Here is a 24,389-nt window from a genome sequence, read left to right on the forward strand (position 1 = left end):
TGCATTCAGACGTTTCTCACTTGACGACTTGCAACTTCTAAACATCACACCATTTTTTTATTATTGTTATTATTATAAAGAAACCGTATTCTTTATAGTAAAATAATATAAAAAAAGGTTCTGATGACATCTTCATTTCTTAATATTTCAAATGTCTAGCCACGATGGCTTTCCTTGCCCATGCTAACAAGAGGTTTCAATGTAAAGAACGAATAAAAGAATTTCTCGTGGTTAAGTGTCTTGGGTCGATGCTTTTGTGCATTCAGACGTTTCTCAATTGACGACTTACAACTTCTTAACACCACAAAATGCCATTTAATTGAATAGAAACAGGTTCTCGACTTTACTTCACTTGCTATAATTATTTTTGGGAACTTTTTTGGTTGCCATGAAGATATTCAGTTATTTTGATGGTAAAAACGATGAAAATATAAATTTTGATGACATCTTCACTTCATAATAAATGTAATATCTAGTCACGATGGCTTTCCTTGCCCATGCTAACAAGAGGTTTAAATTGTAAAGAACGAATAAAGAATTTCCAGTGGTTAAGTGTCTCGGGTCGATGCTTTTTTGCATTCAGACGTTTCTCACTTGACCACTTGCAACTCCTAAACACCACAAAATGCTATTTAATTTGATAGGAACAGGTTTTCGAATTTACTTCACTTAATACGTATAATAGTATAGTGAGTCAACAAATGAAAAAATTTTTTCAAGGCAATGCTATATAATTGTATTTGGGAACTTTTTTGGTTGCCATGAAGATACTCAGTTGTTTTGATGGTGGAAAAGATGAAGTTGGAAATTTTTGGTGACCACGATCATACTTTGTTTATTTTGACGGAATTCAATTGAACTGAGTTTTTACTTTTTATGAAACTCGTGATGATTGAATGAACCCTCGTGGTTAGATGTTTGGAATCAATGCTTTTTGTATATGATTTCCACGGTTAGCTAAGCACGATGATACTTTGTTGTAGTCTGACGGAATTCAATTGAATTGAGTTTTTAACTTCAAAACTCTCGAAACTCATGAAGAATGAATGAACCCTCCTGGTTAGATATCTGGAATCAATGCTTTTTGTATATGATTTCCACGGTGAACTAACCATGATGTACTTTGTTTAGTCTGACGACCCATCTCTCTGATGGCACAGTTTAACTTCAGAAATTCGAGGTTATCTTGTGAATTAGCTTGAAACTCACTTTTATTAAATTCAAACATCAAAGCTCGAGATGATTGAAAGAATCTTCGTGGGTAGTGTCTTGAATTCGATGCTTTTTGCATCTGAAATCTCAATATGCTAACTACGATGATACTATGTTATCAGTCTGATTTTAAGTCATAAGTTGAATTTTAATCATGCTTCCAAACTCGAGATAATTGAAAGAATTTTCGTGGGTAGTGTCTTAAGTTCGATGCTTTTTGAAATCCGAATTTTTAAAATGCTAACAACGATAAAACTTTGCAAGATTAGCCTTTCATTCAGTGAATTTGGTGCATATCTTGGAAATTTCTCATGGTTAGCTGTCTGAAGTCGGATGTTTTTTTGCAACTGATTCACATTGCGGACGCTAACTCTGAGGAAACTCCGTGGCTTATTTGAGTTTAAGCTGTCCAACCTTGTGATGAGTGAATGATTTTCGTGGTGGTAAGATATTTGAAGAGACTTTCCCACTCTCACCAAGAGAAGTGATAGCTGAGGGGTCAAGGCACCAGCTTTAAAAACAGTTTAGCTCATAAATGGTCGATCTGGACCCCGTGAAAATTAATTGAAAGACTGTCTAAATGTCCTAGACTACTGTACTATCTATAAACTCTATATCTATTTTGACACTTCGCCAGGATAACTTTGAGTTTGGGGGTTCATTTAGGATCTAAATCATTAAGTTTAAAATGAATTAGGGTATTCTTGTGTTTTGAGTTTGACGTTTTTATTATGCCACTCTATCGAATTCAAATTTTATTTCAAAACTCGAGGGACGAGTTCGTTCCATATTTTCAAACTCGCGGTGAATAGAAGAATTAGAAGTCTAAGCTCTGGAAGAAATGCCATGGTTAGACGTTTGAACTCGGGATGATTTCATGCAACCAAATCTTTTTCTACGCTAACCATGGGGATACTTTGTTACATCAGTTTGAGCTTCTTAAAAATTATTTCTTGAAGATTTCTTTGACACGTGTCAAATTAGTGTACAAACAACGTGACCGAACACACGTCAAATAACTTATAATTTTATTTGACGTGAATTTTTTTTAATTCTATCAAAATTAAATCTTGAATTTAAAAAAATATATATAAGGAAGAGCATTTGAGATATCGTCAAGAACTCAAGGTAAGATATCTATTTTGCAAAATCTTTGGTAGATAAAGGTATAAACTGTTGGCTTTGACTTTTATTTGTATTTCAAAACTTGAAATTAGTGAAGAAATTATCGTGGTTAAGTATTAATATTCGATCATGGCGTTCTAAATGAGTTTGATTCGTTTTATGAAAATATTCAGTTGTTTTGATGGTGGTGACAATGAAATTGGAAATTTCTGATGACTTCTTCACGTCGTAATATTTGTAATTTCCAACCTTTGGAACTTTATTTTCGCTTTCTGGTTTTAAAGTTTATCTGCGGTTTTTTATATTTTGAGAAAATCAAGCTTCACTTCCCCTATGGAAAATATTGTTAAGGTAATCCATCACAACTTTCTCAGACAATTTTCTTAGTTAGTCGAGATCCCATTGATGAGAATCCTTGTTGTTAGACGTTTTGAGTCTAATGCTTTTTGCAGTTCGGCCTCCTCTACGCTAACCACGATGAAACTTTGTTTTAGTGTTGGAACTTGTTTTGGATCTTATAGCTCAAAATGATTGATAAAGTTTATCGTGATATTTGATTCAGTTCTGGTATTTCGGTCAATGAATAGTGGTGAGATCGATGTTTTTTGCACTTGATTTCAACGATGAGCTAACCACGAAAATACTTTGCTATATTAGCTGACGAAATTCAATTGGACTGAGTTTTAATTTCGAAACTCGTGATGAATGAATGAACGTGAAATTCTCATTGCTGGCTATAACGAGACAAATACTTTCAAAATGTATATGCTTGCGTAGACAGCAACGATGATTTCATGTTCCCGTCGTTAATTCATGGGACATAATGTTGTGGAAATAGAAATTATGCTAAAAGACTCAACTGGGCACTACTTAAGCATCTAAGTGAGAGTCAAATGCTGAATTATTATTTAAGAATGATTTGCTCGGTTTCAAGATCAGGGAAAGCTCGATCTGTCAATTATACCTTGCTGGTATTGAGGAAAAAATTAGAAAGACCCACACTCTGAATATCTGATCAATTGAAGAGCAATGCTGAGCCTGGATTAGCTTTAAGTCAAGCAAATAATTGGTCAAATAGGGCACTGAACCTAAAATATGGTAATAAACCTATACCTTAGTTTTGCACTGGAAATAAGAAAAGTAAAAGAACTATTTTACAGGCAGCGTTGGTTAGACCTTCACTTATTATACATACAATAGTATAGCAAGTTAACAGGAGAAAAATGTTTTCAAGGCTGACAAAAATGTTTTTACTGCTATAATTGTATTTGGGAAATTTTTTTGCTGCCATGAAGATACTCAGTTGTTTTGATAGTGGGAGCGATGAACGATTTTTTATTATTGTTATTATTATAAAGGAACCGTATTCTTTATAGTAAAACAATATAAAAAAAGGTTCTGATGACATCTTCACTTCATAATATTTCAAATGTCTAGCCACGATGGCTTTCCTTGCCCATGCTAACAAGAGGTTTCAATGTAAAGAACGAATAAAGAATTTCTCGTGGTTAAGTGTCTCGAAACGATGCTTTTTTGCATTTAGACTCTTCTCACTTGATCACTTGAAACTTCTAAACACAACAAAAACCATTTAAAATATTAAACTGGATAGAAACAGGTTTTTTAACTTTACTGCACTTGCTATAATTGTTTTTGGGAACTTTTTTGGTTGCCATGAAGATACTCAGTTATTTTAATGGTAAAAACAATGAAAATATAAATTTTTGATGACATATATTGCTTCATAATATACCAAATGTCTAGCCAGGATGACTTTCCTCACCCATGCTAACAAGAGGTTTCAATGTAAAGAACGAATAAAGAATTTCTCGTGGTTAAGTGTCTTGGGTCGATGCTTTTTTTGCATTCAGACGTTTCTCACTTGACCACTTGAACTTCTAAACACCAAAAAATGCTATTTAATTGGATAGAAACAGGTTTTCGACTTTACTTCACTTGCTATAATTGCTTTTGGGAACTTTTTTGGTTGCCATGAAGATACTCAGTTATTTTAATGGTAAAAACAATGAAAATATAAATTTTTGATGACATATTTGCTTCATAATATATCAAATGTCTAGCCAGGATGACTTTCCTCACCCATGCTAACAAGAGGTTTCAATGTAAAGAACGAATAAAGAATTTCTTGTGGTTAAGTGTCTTGGGTCGATGCTTTTGTGCATTCAGACGCTTCTCACTTGACCACTTAAAACTTCTAAACACCACAAAATGCTATTTAATTGAAAAGAAACAGGTTTTCGATTTTACTTCACTTTATACGTATAATAGTACAGTAAGTCAACAAATGAAAAAATTTTTTCAAGTCCGACAAAAAATGTTTTCAATGCTATAATGTATTTGAGGATTTTCTTGTTTGTCTTGAAGATACTCAGTGGTTTTGATAGTGGGAATTATGAAATTATGAAAATGGAAAGTTCTTCCGTCACTTTATAAGTATATCTGTATATCACAAAGTTATCCTAAGATTCCCTGCATTGCCAAATAATAATACCAAAAAAATGTATTTTGCACTTATCAGATTATCAATGATGAGAATATCATATTAATGGAGCAGTTGCCAAAAATTGGATGGTCATAGAAGGGGTCGCAGAAAAATGGATACGTTAAAAATATTTTTTGAGCGATACTGTCTGTGGCAAATCTTTGTCGAAGTGATATTATGGTGAATGAAGGATCATTTTTTAACAGTGATATATAAGCATTTCCCCGGTAAAATTTAATAGTCTATAGATTTGTGTAATAAACTATCGAATTATTATCTGGCACTGTCAGTAACATAAATAAACGATAATACATAGGGAAAAAGTTAGGAGCGGACATATGACAGTCCTTGCATCGACGATTTTAACTTATCAGATTATAACTGCTAAAACTGGTCGTTATAGTTGTGTTTGCATAAAAATGCGGATGCTTTCAAAGTATGGTTGTTACGTAAAGCTGTCTGTGACGGCTAGTGGTTCAAACCATATGGGGCTGGGATTGACGGTTTATTCAAGTGATGATATAAAGCGGTAATATCAATGGTTTAAAGCTTTGTATAACCATAATTAGATATAAGGTAAGATGATTTTCACTTGTCAGATTATAACTGATAAAAATATCATGGAAAAGGAGCAAAACTGGTTGTTATAGACGTGATTGCATAAAAATGTATGCTTTCAAAGTATCATTGATAGCAATGATGCCTGTGACGGCTAGTGGTTCAAACCATATGGGGCGGGATTGACGGTTCATTCAAGTGATGATATAAAGCGGTAATATCAATGGTTTAAAGCTTTGTATAACCATAATTGAATATAAGGTAAGATGATTTTCACTTGTCAGATTATAACTGATAAAAATATCATGGAAAAGGAGCAAAACTGGTTGTTATAGACGTGATTGCATAAAAATGTATGCTTTCAAAGTATCATTGATAGCAATGATGCCTGTGACGGCTAGTGGTTCAAACCATATGGGGCGGGATTGACGGTTCATTCAAGTGCTGATATAAAGCGGTAATATCAATGGTTTAAAGCTTTGTATAACCATAATTGAACTTATCAGATTATAACTGCTAGAAATGTTATGGAGATGGAGTAGTTTCCAAAAACTGGTTGGTTATAGACAAACAGAAATAGAACAGAATTTAAAACGATCTGCATGTCAAATATCTTTGTATGTTTTATAGCATCTAAAGTTATTACAACTGTCGATCTTTATGGAATAGGACTAAGTTTTCTTGGTGGTCGAAAACAACGTAAGAGAAATGAGTGAAATTCTCATTGCAGGTTATGAGATAAATACTTTTGATTTGTATTATTGTCGTTGAATGCAGATGAAAATTGCATTGTTGTTATATCTTGGTAGACTATATATTGGTAAAAACAATACGTAAGAAAAGTGAGTGAAATTCTCATTGCAGGTAGCGAGATAAATACTTTTGATTTGTATTATTGTCGTTGAATGCAGATGAAAATTGCATTGTTGTTATATCTTGGTAGACTATATATTGGTAAAAACAATACGTAAGAAAAGTGAGTGAAATTCTCATTGCAGGTAGCGAGATAAATACTTTTGATTTGTATTATTGTCGTTGAATGCAGATGAAAATTGCATTGTTGTTATATCTTGGTAGACTATATATTGGTAAAAACAATACGTAAGAAAAGTGAGTGAAATTCTCATTGCAGGTAGCGAGATAAATACTTTGATTTGTATTATTGTCGTTGAATGCAGATGAAAATTGCATTGTTGTTATATCTTGGTAGACTATATATTGGTAAAAACAATACGTAAGAAAAGTGAGTGAAATTCTCATTGCAGGTAGCGAGATAAATACTTTTGATTTGTATTATTGTCGTTGAATGCAGATGAAAATTGCATTGTTGTTATATCTTGGTAGACTATATATTGGTAAAACCAATATGTAAGAAAAGTGAGTGAAATTCTCATTGCAGGTAACGAATTAAATACTTTTGATTTGTATTATTGTCGTTGAATGCAGATGAAAATTGCATTGTTGTTATATCTTGGTAGACTATATATAGGTAAAAACAATACGTTAGAAAAGTGAGTGAAATTCTCATTGCAGGTAACGAGATAAATACTTTTGATTTGTATTATTGTCGTTGAATGCAGATGAAAATTGCATTGTTGTTATATCTTGGTAGACTATATATTGGTAAAACCAATATGTAAGAAAAGTGAGTGAAATTCTCATTGCAGGTAACGAATTAAATACTTTTGATTTGTATTATTGTCGTTGAATGCAGATGAAAATTGCATTGTTGTTATATCTTGGTAGACTATATATAGGTAAAAACAATACGTTAGAAAAGTGAGTGAAATTCTCATTGCAGGTAACGAGATAAATACTTTTGATTTGTATTATTGTCGTTGAATGCAGATGAAAATTGCATTGTTGATATATCTTGTAGACTATATATTGGTAAAAACAATACGTAAGAAAAGTGAGTGAAATTCTCATTGCAGGTAACGAATTAAATACTTTTGATTTGTATTATTGTCGGTGAATGCAGATGAAAATTGCATTGTTGTTATATCTTGGTAGACTATATATTGGTAAAAACAATACGTAAGAAAAGTGAGTGAAATTCTCATTGCAGGTAACGAATTAAATACTTTTGATTTGTATTATTGTCGGTGAATGCAGATGAAAATTGTATTACTTAAATCTATTGTATTGATAGACTATATGTGTGTACATCGGGAACCATTCATATATCATCTTGATATGCTTCTTGGTAACCATCAAAATACTCAGCTGCTTGACAGGAACAATGAAATTGGAAAATTCTGATTCCACTGTCATTTCATAATACATTTTTAGATCACAAAATCATCTTAACATTAATTACATGGCCCAGAAATGACACGGGAAATATATTTTGCACTTATCACATTATACAGTATGTGGCCCCCAAAACGGCGATCAAATTTGAAATTTCTCTCAAATCTAGAGGAAAAGAGATTTTACAAAAATTTTTGCTGCATGAAAACCTTTAACATCTCTACTTTATTACCTGGAAGTTATTTTTCAAAATTTTCAATTTCAACAATATTTTTCAATCGCTTAAAGATAGGTATATTTTTTCTAATGGCCCCCAAAACGGAGGTTTGAAATTTTAGCGATTTCTCGAGATATCTTTAAGATATAAATACAAAATTTTAACCATAGTTTTGAAATATGATTTAGAGGGTTTTGGGCATAAATTTATTTGATAAAATTTTTACAGTATACCCCTGGTTGTCAAAATGCAGGTTTGGGGCCCCCAAAACGGAGGTGTAGCTAAAATCAAATTATTAAGCCCAGTGGTAATAGGGGGAAAAACTATGAACATATTTGTGTTTTCCCTTAAATTTACGACCCGATGGATGTAAAATTTATGATGTTTATAACATATTTCAAAGTTTTTGATATTGCAAAGTCCAAACTGAAAATTTAGAAATTTTCAAAATGACAATTTTGATTTAACAACGTCTTAATCAAGTGTTTGAAAACAAATCTCTTTTGAAAATAGTTCCATTCATGTATGGAATAAGCTATGAAAATTTTAGAAAAAAAGCTTAACTGAAACTGAAAATATTAAGTTTTAAAGATATTTTTCTCCTATATTTTGCAAAAAAATGACAGAATTTGCTGTTTTTGCTGATTCAGCGAAAAATGTTATATATAATGTAAATTTTTTGTTATGAACTATTAACTCAAGGTGATAGGAATAGAATTCCAAGATTTTTTGCTTTTTCTCATGTTTAGAATTATCGTTTTTGTCAATGCTGATTCTAGGGCTCCAAAATACTGGTTGACCTTCAAGATGCTATATCTTTTACCCAGCCTCTAAAGTCACAGATGTATTTGCATTTTTTGAACGGTATTAGGTGTAGAAAGTTTCCTATACCCCGTTTTCATAACTTATTTTCAATATCCAAGGAGCTAGAGTGAGTTATATGCAATTTTTATCTAATTTTGGTGTTAAAATATTTCCTTTAGACGCAAATATGTTATTTTGAATCCGTCTCAAACCAGCAAAAACATGCTCATTTTTAAGTATAACGCATCATGCTTTCAAAATAAACAAAAATCGTTTAATTCTGATAAATCTACAAGTCAGAATCTTCATTTTAATGAAAACCTCCGTTTTGGGGGCCGTCTCCGTTTTGGGGGCCATATACTGTAACTGATGAGAATATCATATAAATATAAATGGAACAGTTGCCAAAAATTGATTGGTCGTAGACTGGGACGCAAAAATGGATACGTTTTTAAAAGTATCTTTTTGAGCGATACTGTCTGTGGCAACTCTTTGTTAAAGTGATAATGGTAAGTCGCGGACTTACTTACTATGAAACGGGAACACTTATGTAAAACTAAAACCTTTAAAGTCACCTCATCCTGGCTAGATATTTGAAAATGGATGCTTTAATTGTATTCCATTTCAAGAACTAACCACGATGGAACTTAGTTACACGAAGGTAATTTTTGGTTGGATGCCATTCTACAAAGTATTTTTTAAACAACATCCAAAAGTTTTGAAGACCTTCGGATTTTCTTAAATTTTTAAGTTTTAAGCCTAAAAATGTTCTTAGCATGTTCATATTTTCGTAGATTGTGTGAGTTTTTTGTCCATTTTTCTAAGAAATTGGGTCTTTTTAAGCCCGCACAACCTTAAAATGTTCTTAACTTGTTCTTAATATCTAAAGCCTTATTTTTATATAGATTGATCTTATGAAAAAACAAGTGTATTATCTTAGCTAGATAACACGAAAAATATCGTCGCACGAAGCGAAAACATATTGTCGGTTGAAATTCAAAAGTCAAGTTCACTTCTTCTTTATATCGACGTCAATTTTTGTAAGATTGATTACGTCAAATCTTTTTTTACGTTTTAAATACGAAATTCATTCCAAGCAGTAGCTCATTGTTCGTTGAATATTTGATAAACGTTAGTTTATGAGAAAAAGGAACACTCCCGAAGAAGATGAATCGAAGACAAAATGAAGAACTTGTTGCTGGATTTGTAGAGATATTATTCATTCTGACGAAAACTAATTCTTTAATTCTAGCAATGAGAGATACTGGTTGGAAAACAGTTGCTGTTAAGATGAACCAAAAACAAAATAAAGAACTCGTTGCTGGATTTGTAGAGATAATTATTTAATCTAATGAAAACTATTTCTTTAATCCTAGTAACCATGAGAGATATAGGTTGGAAACAAAACAACACTCCCGAAGAAGATGAATCGAGACAAAATGAAGAACTCGTTTTATGGTGGTTGAGCATTCTAATCACGATGCTTTCATTGCATTTGTGATTTTCTTGCCAACCACAATAAGACTTTTCTAGATATGTTCCAGTCATAATTCAAAACAATTATTTACTAAAACCTAAATGAATGAAATAAAAGAATTATCGTCTAACCACGAAGATATTATACAAAGTAAATCGAGACCAATTTACACAAATTTTAATCAAAAAGAAATAGCCAAGTGGTCCAAGGCGTCTCCTTCATAAGTTCCGTTCAGTTCATAGATATCCGAGCCGGCTGGCCGTGGACTCCGTGAGAACAATTGAAAGACTGCGAAAGCTACTAGGCTATCCACGTTAAAATATCGACTCAATCTATCGATGTGAAGCAAATACTAATTAATTATTCTGATGGTTAAGTGTTAATAGCTGCTTCCCCATGGGCACAAAACGTCTTATGGACATTCAATGGACGGCTTTAAGACCTTTGGACGTCCTAGAAACGTATATTAGACGTGCAAAATACGTTGTGCCCACTTGGTTGATGCATTTTGTAATTCACACCCAACCACGACGATGATAACGCTGCAGTTCAATTTTGTGCAAGCTGGGCTTGTTTGATACTTGCTTGGGCTAGTTTGACACTATTAACATGAGGACATTGATTGTATATAATCACTAGGCTAGGTCTCTTTGGAACCTAGTCAAATTCCGTTGCCAAGTACTATTCTTACTTTGACATTTTGACATTTTAACCACTGACAGTTAAAACATGTTTTTCGCGACTCTATGGAGTCTAGTCAAACTTTGTTGTCAAGTCTCGATTGAATAGGTTTCAAGAAAAAATGTGGTTAACACTTAATACTCCTTTTCCATCGGCCTTGGTATTGGATCAAAGTTATTCACAAAAGATTGAAAAACTGGTAAAGGATAAATGGCCATTGACCTTTGACCCTGGACACTCGATCCTGGTCAAGCAAAATCTTTCATCGAAGTTTTTTTGAAAGTGGTATCCTAATGGTGCCACTACTCAATGTGGGTGAAAGTATTCTTAAACGGAAAATTTCATTCAATTCATTCAATTTAATTTAATTTAATTGTAAATTGACCCACATCGAGTAGCATTTCCATTAGGCTACCACTTTCTGAAAACACCGATCAGATATGACGGATATATCTTAGTCCAGGGGTTCATAACTGACGCGAAAAAGGATCCTCAGCATGGCGTTCTAAATCTACCACCTATTTTACACCGATTAGTTGAGTAATTCTGAATTTGAAGGGTGATTGTTATGTTGGTGTTCTAAGACGAGTAAATAGTTTCTGCATGAAACTAGTTTTCAGACACAAAGAATAACCAAAGGCTCGAGACTTTGATTTCATGTACCATGAAAAATCAAAGCAGACGTTTTAAATGTTATTTTTAGATAGTTCGATGGATTTGTTCAGAAGGTTTTTTGTATGAATCTGATTCATAGACATGAAGATGGAAGTTCATTTCATGCGACACCAAATTTCCGAACCTTAATTAATGTTAATTGAATTAAATATTCTTCATATGTTGCGTGCGTTTTTACTACAAACGCTGGTTTGTTTGTTGGTTTTCACCACCAAAATTAAAAAAATGTAAAAACGCAAAGAAAGAGAATGTGCTAAATTCAATCTGTCATTTAAAATACGGCGCAAATCTTAAAGTTTCACCTTTTGTTGCTCGAGAAGATTTGCCTCCAGCCTTCGGCCGTAAAAAAACTAAGTGCAAACACAAACAACCTCTTTTATTTAAATGGTTATTAGACTTTGTTCCGAAAGCAAATCCGGCTTCAGAGAAACAAAGCAATATAAGGTATGACCAAAGGTTTGGGCTTGAGTCAAACCTCCTATGCAAGATTTAAAGCCGCTAAATTTTGCATAAGTTGCGTGTGTTTTTCCTACAAACGCTGGTTTGGAAGCAACAGTTACTGCCAGAAGTAAGAAAAATGTAAAAACGCGAAAACGAAGAAAGTACTAGACTCAATCCGTTATCTGAAATGTGGTTTCACTTTCCCTTCGACTTGTAACTCAGTGAAACAAAGTCAGTAAAAACGATAACTTCAAACAAACACACAAATAAAGCAAGCTATTTCTTGACAAACCTTTAGATGATTATCTGATTTTGTTCCAAACGCATTTTCAGCTTCACCAAGCTCAAAATAATCGTTGATGAAAACATTGAAAGTTTCGTTCTGCTGCAAAGCCAATTCAAACCTGTGAAACAAGAAATTCATTCCGTATAGCAGAGGAGCAAGCTTTGTTTTTCCGCTCAACACAATCCGTGTCTGCGGATTATATTGATATAATTGAAATTTTTCTTCAACAATAATTGTTTTCAAAAAAATTCTGAATGCTTGGGTTTGGGCATGTTTGGTTACTTTTCAAAAGTTTCATCAAGATAATTTTGTCTTGGTTCTCCCTAGCAATATATAAATTTCCCCAAGAAAAAGCCCATAAAGGGTACAAAGTACATATTAAAGCTAAGGCTATACTAATGTGTTTCCCAGGCGGCTACAACGCAATTTTGTTGCAGGATTTTGTTGCAGGCTCTTGTTGCAGGCATTTTTTTTCTAGAATATTTTTATTGTGTTGCAGAAGGTTTGCAAAAAAATAATGTGTTATACTTTGCAATACGTGATTTTCCTATTACCAGATTCATGCAACAAAGTCACTAATAAACATCGAGTAAAGTTCTGATTGCCTGAGGCAAAGATTATTTGCAATGTCTTCGAACATTACATCATGGACGCAATAGCTTATTGGTTGCAAGTGACGTATTGACTGATTTTACGTCACTTACAACCAATCAGCTGTTGGGTCCGTGATGTAATGTTAAGAGACATTGCAATGGTGCATATCATGAATATCAGAGATTGTGTATGGATAGAAAATAGTGAAGAAAGTAACTGACCTTGGAATGACTTCGTCCATGAAATCAACAATATCATCACTATTCATTATGACGTCATTTTCTTTATCTGTGTTTTGTCTAGCCTCACATTGGACAGCTGCGTTCTTTGGTCGTGGCCTGCAAATAAATACAAAAAGGTTGGAAATTTCGATATAAGGTAATTAAGTCTGCGCCCGAAAGCTCCTTTTTCGATTAGCCATCTACAGTAAAACCTCTAATTAACGGACACTCTAAAAGGCGGAAACCTCTGATTAGCGGACAATTTCATTTTCCCCGGCCGTTTCCTAGTCAAATCCTCGTAAAAAAGTTTCTAAAAGGCGGACACTCAATTAGCGGACAATAACCCCTTTACTCGATGGTGTCCGCTAATTAGAGGTTCCACTGTACCCATAGGATTATTATCAGATAGAATGAATTCATGCTTTTTTCCTCAAAATGAAGCGTGTCTGTAAGGGGTCCCTTAGTTGCAATGGGAATTCAATTGCACGTGTGCAATGATAATCTCATTTCTTTGTTCTAATCGTATTTTAATTGCATATTTTCTCATGCTTGATTGGATTCTTTTGAATTCTCAAAAAATTATGCCCATAATTTGATTATTTTCAACTGGAAATTTCGGGCACTTCGGTCCCCTCAATGCAAATAAGAATTACATATTTGAATTCAGCTCATTTTATAGATTCACCAGTGTTGAAAACTATTTGAAAACGCACTCCTAAGAAAAGAAATTTGGGTGTCAAGTTTTCACCTAAATTAGTTATTCTTTCCGTATTGACTAAAATAGATTTTTTAATTTTAGGAGTTAAAATCGAAGGAATCACTAAATTTCAGCTCCTAAAATTCCAGATTGTAAGCTAAAATAGATTTGTAAATATCAATCGTTTTCCAAAACTAAAATTTTCGTAACTGAGAAAAAATACCGTGCAAACATAACCTTATAAAGAGATTTATATCCACGCATCAGATTTTGAGAAACTGTTTTTACGACCAATAATCACTTTTAACAAAGAAAATCTCAATAGATGACGAAGTAGCCAACAGTGAGATATTATTCTATCTGATAACAGTTCACTGATCTACCCGAAGGTAGGGGAGGTCGCTACTCTTAGTAGCAGAGTGATCTATATTTGCACTACAGTAGCTCAATATTGATCAGTGGTATAACTCTCCTTTGAAACCGAGAGGAAAGAAGTCATCTAACTAATATTTACTTGAACTACACAGGGATTGCTAGCCATTCCACATGATTAAAAGTGAGTCATAAAGAAATACTATAAGTATGATCTAAAGCGTTTACAAGTATTGATTTATGCATAAAAGATTCGAACAAGTTGCAAACGTGTTATCCCTCTAATATGTTTTGAATGTTCGTCGTGTATGAAGTTCCCATCCGAGAGTTACCCCCGTCTTTGTGTTTTAGAGTTTTAGAAATGTGATTAGCTTGATTAGTAAGTTTTATACGAGAGATCTTTGAATTTAATTAAATTTGAATGGCTAGAAGTTAATTCAAACATTGGATTTCCAAACCTTTAAAAAAATGAAATAGGTTACCCCAAATTTGGGGTAACTCTCGGACCGGACGTGAATTTTATTTATGATTAGCATTCCCCCATATTGGGAATAATACATCAGTAATTCTTACCATTCTGTTTGCGATTCTTGGTTGAAATAATCAGCCGTGTTCTATGAAGAAACAATGGTTCGAAAGTAAATTTCAATTTACCTAACAACCCTTAAAAGCGCGGTCGATTTTTGAGGAGACTGGTAATTTATTTACGTCGGAAATTATTTTTTATGAGAATTATGAGGCAACAACTTCAGACATTTTAACGTAATTTTTTCCAGTTAAGCTCGAACCCAAACTTCTCGCGCCTAAAGGATTGATAGGTGTATCGAGCTTGATACTACATTATTACATTATTACATTATTACATTATATATCTTTAACTTATTTAAATCACGATAAAAGCAGAAAAACACACCTGGCATGATGTAAAATGTTAAGTTTTAAGATCAATCTTAGCCCCATCCTAGCTTAATTGTTGGCAATATGTTGAAAAGTTTTCCACAATATTTCGCCAGCTCCATATGGATTAGAACAATATGAGGTGGGAAATTCCTATTTATAAAAAGAACACCTGTTCTTTACTTTGTACATTACGGTCTGCAAACGATATCGTCAAAAACATTGTTCCCAATTTATTGTGTAGACTAAGTTGACAGGACTGTAATGCCAAAACCAACCAACATCAAATGCATACATGTAGACTAAGTAGTCTTTGGAAGCTACCAAACATACCTGTGTGCCAACGTCCATCTCCTTCTTAACAATAGAATAAGCAGAATCTTCAAAGGCAAGACAATCAATAACAATGTCTCTTGAATGTTCATCCTCAATACAATCTTCAAACTGCACTGGACATCCAAAGTCTTTTCGAGAACGTGTAATGGTCAGTTTCACCTAAATAAAAGAACAGAGGAAAACAGGGTAGCCAGGAATTTTTTCATTAAAACCAGGTATAAGTATATCAAAGTTACACAGATGTTGAAATAAATAACAACTAGTTCGTGGTCATTATCCAGGTAAAAGATCCAATCCATGTACATATAGTGGAGGATGATCGATATATGACGATTTAAAATTTCTCACAAGTATCTCACAATTAAATTTTTGCATTCGGCTATTCCAGAAAATGTTCGTGCATGGGGGTGGAGGATATAGTGTCCGGGGGGGGGGGGGGGTAGTGAAAAAATCTCCAAATTTGCTCTGTCCGGGGGGGGCTCTGTTTGAGGGTAATTTTGAATGTCCAGAGGGTCAACTGATGCTTGTCCGGGGGGGATAGACCTGCTGTTTTTTTCTGGAACAGCCCATTCAAACTAAAAATTACAACCTAAATATCTTGACTTTGAAAGGCAAATAGCGAGCAGAATTTGGAAACTCTACTAAGGACTATGAGAGGATTCTTTTGGTTGAATTTCTTTTTTATCTGGTTATCCCTTTAAGGTTTGATGCAAGTTGAAATAGGACTCACTCGATCATCAGTTTCTACAACTTTTTCATCTTCCACTTCAAATTCACTACCCATGGATATCCATGGCTGTGGTGTGCGCAAACCGATTCGAATTGCTATCTCTGGTTCCTCTTCTCCATTTTCCCCAAGCTCTCCACTTTCTTCTGGTGGCTAAAAGTATAGAATAAAAAAATACAGTGTAACAATTACATATTTTACTCAATGAATCGGTCAAAGTTTCTTCAGTTTCAAAGCATTGCCATTCAGGCAATTTCTGGGGCAATACCAGAGTAAAGAAATAATGTCAATAATTGACTTTTGCAGTGGCTAATAAATTTATCAAACCTATTACTAAAACCTAGCCTCTTCAACCCTGAACAGCCAAAGAGATTTTTGAAAAATCTGATCGTGTGCCGGTCTGTTACGGTTAAACGAACTCTGTGTCTCGTTAGTAACGAACTCTGTGTCTCGTTAGTACCAACTTAATGGTACTAAATCATCAAAAAACAGGTGATTTGTAGGAGTTAAGTAGATAAAGTAATGTCAGTTTTAGTTGAAGAACTTTGCTTGCTAAAAGTAAAACACCACGAAGGCAACAAGCAATTTGGGAAAAAAATATCTCAGACACTGAAAGGTGCTTAACATTTACAAAACATACTTTGCACTGCTCTTCCTGCAAAAAAGAGTTTGGTACAGGCTAACTAATATCTACATCAAAAAATTTATGAAACATTGGGCGACTTACATTAAGAATTTTTTCTTTTTCTTCTTCGTCGATAATGAGATAAAAATTTTGTCCATACTGGAAAGCTGCATCGTAAACAATCAGCAGCTCATCTGATGGGTATTCCTAAGATTGAAATTAATCTGTCTTATCAATGTGTCTTATAATAACATCAGCATATCTAAATAGATTTCAATTGTTTAAGTATGGAGTCCTACTTTCTGCTCAGCATTCAACCCTTTCAAGCCCAGAAACTTGAGTTCGAGTTTAAAAATGGACACAAAGTTTTCAAGAAAATGAACCGTAAAGGTGAAGATTGTGGGCAAAACTTTAAAATCTCCCCTCCCCCCTGAAGTAAAACTCACTTCAACAATCTTCTTTGCAGGATGAAAATCAGAGATGGCAGCACGATCTTTGAAATCTTGTTGAATTTGTTCCTTTGTTATGATTTTAAAAGGGTTTTCCTCTCTCACATCTTCATCTGCTTTACATGAGAAAATTTCTTGTGTTTTGGAGGTAAAAAAGATGGGAAAGATGTATGGTGGTGTTCCCGTTTCTTCTGCCATGTTGAAATATGGAATATTCGAATGCTAATTTTAACTATGATATTTTTTAAATTATTAGTATCTAAAATCAAAATTAATATATTATCAATATATACTTAGAAAATGAAAATTTTTGCAAGGAAAAAATTTCACGCAACATCTTCTTTTTGACCAATTTTCTTTCCCGTTTGGCCAGTCACACTTTTGAACACTCGTTGTGGCTGACTGGTCTTGAAAGCCGGCCGGTCTCGAGTTCCATCAGAGGAATTTCAACGATGACTTCTATGCCCGACGACTCATTACTCATTTCGGATTTTTGATCCCGACCCCCATCGATAGAAACAAAAGATGGATGCAAATAACCGAATCTTTCATAGGATATAATTTTCTTCGTTTTGATAATCGATAAGAAATTGATGACTTATCGATATATTATTGTAATACACCGTTTAGTAGTGTCGACTACGCACGCGTCCAAACACTTCTCCATTGTTTTGATTTTAGAGAACGCGGGAAACTACGGGGGAGAGCGTAAAAACAATAGGTAAAACTCCGCAATCCCAGCAGAGAAACGGTAAATAAAGACTCCTTTTAATCATAACTTCTTTTCCTCTAGATTAATTTTTGTGAGATTTTCAGGAGAGACCCATAAAATTATCATTGATATCATCAAATATCTAAATCATTCTCTTTAAAGGAAAGAAACAAGCAACATGCTGAATGGACCTACCGGATGATGAGAATCAGATACAAATAGGACAAATAGCAAGAGAGTAAAAAAGCGTAGTATCAAAGCTCAAATTAATAACGACCTGTGAAGTATAGTTAAAGTCGTATGACTTATAAACGTAGATACTGGGGTGAATAAATATTTTATAGATTTCCGTATTGACGATAAAATATTTTTCATTTTTAGGCACTTTTTGTCTCAAATTTGCCCAAAAAAATTATCTTTTGAAAATCGGGCTTCATCAGATTTTAAATATTACAATTTTACATCAAATTGCAAAAAATCTATAAAAAAACATTAATCCAATCGCTCTGTTTCCCTAAAAATTACATTTAGGGAATTTCCCGAAATAAGAATTGAAATAAAAGAAATGAAAGACCTAGTATTCTTTGACCACGTTTGAAATGATTTCATGAGTCTCTTTCTCGTCGTTGTCATTTCTGGTGAATACAGAGGATCCATCATTGATTGTTTTTAGATGAAAAAAACTTTCTGGAACAGTATTAACGGCGGTGATTGGTTGAGATTAAACGTCCAACCATCGCAAATCAAACCATTAAAATCAATCATCCTTTTTCAAAGTAGGAATGTTCGGATGAAAAAAAATCGAAAAGAACATCCATTATATTCCAATAAATCCAAAGATTTATGAAGAAACACAACCATTCAAATTAAAAACTCCATATTATATAATATGACACGAAGAAGTTAAGTGGTCTCCGTCAGAACCAAAAACAATCAATAAACCGTCAAAATCAAAAACACGATCAATAAATGAAATTCAGAAAGTCAGGTTACCTTGATCCATACAACATATAAACAAGTTAAATTACGTATCAACAATTTTTTGAATATTTACATTAATTTCTTCTCTTTCACTTTGTCTCTTTCTTTACTCCATAGATTCAACCAGCAATCCCATTTCGGTCAAAAGCTTTTTCTCCATTTCAAGATATTCAGCATATTGCTATGAAAGAATTTAATTTAATTATCAAATTGTACCCCTGAGTTCCCCTGAAGTTTGGTATTTGGTCATAATATCATATATTATATGGCAATAATATCATTACCATATGGCCAATTTTCCATGAGAAATTACTGAAATTATGCAATTTTTCTTTCTAATTATAGTATTATAAAGGCTTATTTTTTCGAATTATGGAAATTCAAGTGTAATGAAATAATGAAAACTCACAGCTTTTGATCTCGTATCCCATTCCTCTTCAGTTTCTTGGACATGTCCCTATGGGGAAAAAAGGATAAAAGTTCATACGTCACAGCTAATTGGTAAAGGGTTTTACAGTAGCGAGTCTATGTATTTATTTGCACTTTTGAGGACGGCAGAGTGACTGAAGCGATTTGGAACAACCCGCTTTCTTGACCTGCAAAATCGAGAACGGTAAAAGTGCTGATTTACCATCATCCTCAGTCAGTCAGGATGTAGACAAATTAGAACCTGACCGTCTCCGTCGCAGAAAACACAGATACATAAACTCGCTACTATTTATTGGATGGTGCCGGAACCCAAACCCGGTTCCCCTGGATTGTGGCAATGATGCTTAGACGTTTATGCTTTTTGTTTTGTTTGTTTACTTGCCACCACTCGGTTATCATTCCTAACATAGATAATATAGATTTTAAATGTGCAAACCAGCTATGTGACCAATGTAAAAATTTTCGTCTTTTAGCTTGGCGGCTATCTGTCTTTTCCTACTAAAAAAGACAAGTAAGCGTCGAAACATCGTTCTAACAATGTACAGTACAATGTTTTACTTATATTTTTTTCCTACTTCATTTATTCGGGATACTATCGGTTGTTACTGAATTTTCCCCTTAACTGATTATGGGTTAGCCAAATATGTCAACGCCAAACTTAATTGAAAAATGTCTCACTCCACTCTACTCCCCCACCCAGATTAACGAATCTGGAAATTAGACTTGTTTTTCATCATACATATTTCCACAGAAGATCTAGGAAAGACGCATTCTATTTGACTCACTGCTTTTGAATCCACTTTGATGGAGGTTGGGAGCGAGTTTTGACCACGTGTTTTATCCAATAATTCAAGGCGACTTGCTTCTCGGTCCAAATAATGTTCAAATGCATGGAGCTAAATAAAAAAAGAAGCATAAAAATTAGACAGGTCTTTCAATACATATGTTACACAATGTATCAAAGTACTTACTACCCTTAAAGATGAAACAATGCCAATCCCTCATATCTTTTAAAACAAAAATCAAAACTTATATCTTCAATTAGAAATTCATTATTTATTATCTAAACTGGTTAGCGTTCCTGTTGTTGTTGATTTGTGGGGAGCACAATGACTCAGATGCATATAAGCTGAGTCATTATTCCATGGCCAGCCACTTAAAATATTAGCCATCGTTCTTATTACTTCCTATGTATCACAGAACAATACCCCTGTATCATATTACAGCCCTGTATTGCAGTATATCTCTGTATCAACGTACACCCTTGTGTCATAGCACACCCCTGTATCATACAACACTCCTGTATCACAGTACAACACCCCTTTATCATAGCACTCTCATGATCACAATACAACACCCCTGTATCACAGTACAACACTCCTGTATCATAGCACACCCCTGTATCATAACACCCCCTGTATCACAATACAACACCCCTGTATCATAGCACACCCCTTATTACCTTTTCAAGCAAGTGCAAATGCCAATAGATCTCATCACGAGAGGAGCCGCAGATTCAGACAATAAAACTTATCGGAGTTTTTTATTTTTCTAAAAAAGCGATGTATTGTGGGATTGTTTCGGGGGTATTACAATAGAAATCTCTTAGGATTTCATCGAGGGAATTCTATTGTAATACTCCCGAAACAACCCCACAATGCCTCACTGTTTTAGAAAAATCGAAAACTCCGATAAGTTTTATTGTCTGAATCTGCGGCTCCTCTCGTACTGAGCAGAATTACAGGCGGGATCTGATCTGATCAAAATAATGCGGTTGGTACCTCATTGGTAGTAGCATATCGCAAATTCCAAGGAACTTCCATGACGTGTAGTGTTCCTACTTCATCACCAGCTGCTAGTAATTGTTGTTTGGCTGGAATGAAAACAGAATTTAACGTCAAAGTAACATTCATCTAACGTCCGTAACGATATAATGGCGCGTTTATGTATGTGTGTTTTTCTTTGGCAGAGAGTGTAACTTCTGATTTGTCTAAATCCTGATCAACTGAGGACTAAGGTAAATAAGCATTTAACTATCCTCGATTTTGCAGTTCCAAACTGTGGATTTTTCCAAATCGTTTAAGTTACTCCACCGTCTTCCACAGTGAAAATACATAAATTCCCTAATGGAATTCCGTAAGGGGGAGTCCTTGGGTTTTGCTTATGTCCGGTTAAAAAGGCGCCCGTAAAAAAATCACCAGAGGTAAAAATGTTGGCCTAATTCGTCAAATTTAATTTACCATGGTATATAAATACATTTTATCAAGATTGTTGTCCATACGGGCGGCATGAAACATAAAATTCTAAATAATAAATCAAAGCCTCTTTCTTTTAATTTGAACAAGCTCAGATTCTGTCCATCAATGACCCGTTCTGGATGAAATTATAAAGGGTTACGACAAATATAGGTAATTTCTAACGAGATCAAACTCACGTGACATTTGGAATGGAGAAACAGTGATTATTGGAACAGGCGAAACATTCTGCGTTAAAAACGGTTCGTGACTCCTGTAAGAAAAAGAAAAAAACATTCGGGAATAATAAATGCATACTACCGGAGGGTCAGTCTGGGGTTTTTATAAGACACAAATACTTTGAATTTTACAGAACAGCAAGAAAAGCATTTACTTGCTCACCCTAAAATTAAACAAAAGACTAAGATTTGGCAAAAATAAGACATGTAATGTAAATGTAGAAACACTATTCCCTCTTCAATATTCATTTATCCAAGGTCATATACATATACATATATAATTATTTTTTGCAGGAATTCTCATCTCGGGACCTCGGGACCTTCGGGACCTAGAGGGTACATGTATTTTGTGGAGGTGTACAGCATAATATCACGAATATAGAAATGGTTCGGTAAAATACACAGGAAGAAATCTTTAGCCGACGTTGTAAAAACTCCAGATCATCTGCTACCGGAAGATTCAACTATCAAAATCTGTGAACAGTGAAAAATTGACGGAAATCAGCGAAATTGTCATAAAGTCATTTTAAATGAACATACAAATGTATAATTTTCACAAAATGTAAAAAATTTAATTTTGAATCTTCCCTGAAAATTTCATTTGTCTTTGTTAGATAGAAATTTGTACGGCAAAAATCGAAAAATAGGGGCGTTTTTTTACCCACTTGGTATTCCTATGATAAAACTAAATTGCTAGGCGACTATTTCGGACAAATATAAAATAAGCAAAAAATAATGTAAGGGATATATATTTTTAGGTATGTACATACTGATACTATCTCCTTACAGTTTTCGTACTATCGATTATCTGAGAGCTGACTGAGAGTGAACGAACGAACGAAAACGGGGAAAGGAGAACAATGTGTGAACTTACTTATCAAGGAGATCCCAAACATCAATATTTCCGTCAGCTTTTCCGATGAAAAAGACGGAAGGTCGAGATGGGCTCCACATGCCACTTGTCAGTTTACAGTCGTGGGGGTATGATTGTATCAAAGGTCCAAACTGAAAGAAAGATTTTACGATACTGAAAGAAACATTTTACGAAGCTGAAAGAAACATTTTACGATGTATAAAGAAACATTTTACGAAATTGAAAGAAGTATTTTACGAAACAAAAAAAAAGTTTATAATCCTCTGATCCTGTTTTAAAAGCGAGTTTAAGTAGTTTATTAAAAAACATGACAGATTTAATCACTCCATGCTTTCAAAAAGTGATGGGAAAGGAGTGGTGCCCCAAACCTTCAATAGACAGCTAAAGAGAAGGGAGCCTTCGGACCGCCATCGACTGCGGTTTTGACAGGCCAACACTATACATATTCAAACATACCGTGACGCCATCTTTCCAGATTGAGAAAGTCCATCCACCAACGGTCAAGAAGATAGTCTTGTTAAAAGGAGATTTTTGTAAAGTGTTGATGGTGCTATCGTGTGCATCGAAAGAATGTTCTGGACGATTTGCTGTTGAAGGGATGGAAGATTTAAAGTAAAATGACGCTAAAGCTACTGGCTGTAGCGTTGCCTTCTTTTAACTTCCGTCAATCTTTTTCAAGCAAAGATTTTAACTGCCAGATTACAGTTGAATTAGAATAGACATGGCAAAAAGCCGGCCGTCTAAACTAGAGCTTATACAGGCTTCTATAATTGGAAAAGGTTAAGTAAAGTCTATCTCAAAATAATTTGCAGCTGACACAAAAATGGCTGTAACTTTTGATAGAATTCGAATCAAGTTATTTTGTGCTCATTGAAAAGATATTTGTGAGTGGAATATTATCAAGCAAAAAAAAGTTGGAAAAAAAGAAAAATGAAAATGAAAAGTGAAGAAAAAATCAACTTCTGGTTTTACTTACAAACAATTTTTCCAGTGTCGATGTCTTTAGTTGGTTTCCAGTCCAAATAAATCACTTCACCATCCTAAACAAAGCAATAAAGATCTTGATGAAATCAATGAAGGACCAAATAGAAAACTTTCTCAAATTCCCATAGCATCTGTCTACTGAATTTTTTTTGCATTAACGGCACAGTATTTTATTGCCTCAGAAGTCAGCCATAGACTTGAAGGTTATGTTCTAAGTCCGTGGTATAGATAGATAGGTATTTCATCTCCAGATTACAGGGATGGGTGCTATTCCTTTCGAAGCAGGACTCCATCTCTCTAGAGTAGGAACTCATAGCACTACTCCAAGCGTTGCTGATCCTATGTACGCGGTACAAAGGTATCATTATGCTTGGTGATTACACTCGAACAGAGCGGGAGTGCGTACGCACTCGCAGGCTTTCAAGAGAATGTAATCACACTACTACAATGGCTGAGATATCTAACAACGCTCCTTCAACAGAGTAGTGGTACCCTATTCTCCTCAAATTGTAACGGCTGACCAGGGCGAAGGTACACACTTGCCAAAAGAGTCAAATGTATTTTTTTAGAATACCTCTGTAGCAACGTAAAATTTGGAATTGATGTTATCCAGTGACTTGGGTTCATCTTTTTTCTTGAAGGATGTGAAATTATTATCCTCTTCTTCGACAGGTTGCGTTAAAGGGATATCTGGAACCAAAGAGAATTATATTTTTCGTACGGCGAAAGAACCGGGAACCAGGAATCGGGGTTAAACCACAAATATCTTATACAAAACACTTTGAA

At 34.2% G+C, this 24,389-nt stretch overlaps 2 protein-coding genes across 2 annotated transcripts in view; both read right to left on the reverse strand.

Moving 5' to 3' along the window:
* Nucleotides 1–17,348, reverse strand: part of LOC136817622 (dynein axonemal intermediate chain 3-like) — a 156,696-nt gene extending 139,348 nt beyond the window's left edge. The window contains exons 1-7 of the mRNA XM_067073946.1: nucleotides 17,148–17,348; nucleotides 16,804–16,908; nucleotides 16,080–16,229; nucleotides 15,347–15,508; nucleotides 14,690–14,730; nucleotides 13,048–13,164; nucleotides 12,239–12,350 (exon numbers count right to left, since the gene is read on the reverse strand). Of these exons, the coding sequence (XP_066930047.1) occupies nucleotides 12,239–12,350; nucleotides 13,048–13,164; nucleotides 14,690–14,730; nucleotides 15,347–15,508; nucleotides 16,080–16,229; nucleotides 16,804–16,908; nucleotides 17,148–17,348 (888 nt within the window). The remainder of the gene's footprint in view (nucleotides 1–12,238; nucleotides 12,351–13,047; nucleotides 13,165–14,689; nucleotides 14,731–15,346; nucleotides 15,509–16,079; nucleotides 16,230–16,803; nucleotides 16,909–17,147) is intronic.
* Nucleotides 17,349–18,455: 1,107 nt separating this feature from the next.
* The window catches only part of LOC136817626 (dynein axonemal intermediate chain 3-like), an 85,386-nt gene continuing 79,452 nt past the window's right edge, over nucleotides 18,456–24,389 (reverse strand). Inside the window, exons 16-24 of the mRNA XM_067073949.1 lie at nucleotides 24,178–24,293; nucleotides 23,596–23,659; nucleotides 23,076–23,206; nucleotides 22,620–22,750; nucleotides 21,707–21,780; nucleotides 21,054–21,145; nucleotides 20,058–20,168; nucleotides 19,253–19,300; nucleotides 18,456–19,024 (exon numbers count right to left, since the gene is read on the reverse strand). Coding sequence (XP_066930050.1) covers nucleotides 18,950–19,024; nucleotides 19,253–19,300; nucleotides 20,058–20,168; nucleotides 21,054–21,145; nucleotides 21,707–21,780; nucleotides 22,620–22,750; nucleotides 23,076–23,206; nucleotides 23,596–23,659; nucleotides 24,178–24,293 — 842 coding nt within the window. The 3' untranslated portion in view covers nucleotides 18,456–18,949. The remainder of the gene's footprint in view (nucleotides 19,025–19,252; nucleotides 19,301–20,057; nucleotides 20,169–21,053; nucleotides 21,146–21,706; nucleotides 21,781–22,619; nucleotides 22,751–23,075; nucleotides 23,207–23,595; nucleotides 23,660–24,177; nucleotides 24,294–24,389) is intronic.

This window comes from Clytia hemisphaerica, unplaced genomic scaffold (assembly GCF_902728285.1).
Source record: "Clytia hemisphaerica strain Z4C2 unplaced genomic scaffold, Clytia hemisphaerica genome assembly, whole genome shotgun sequence".
In the NCBI taxonomy this organism is placed as follows: Eukaryota; Metazoa; Cnidaria; class Hydrozoa; order Leptothecata; family Clytiidae; genus Clytia; species Clytia hemisphaerica.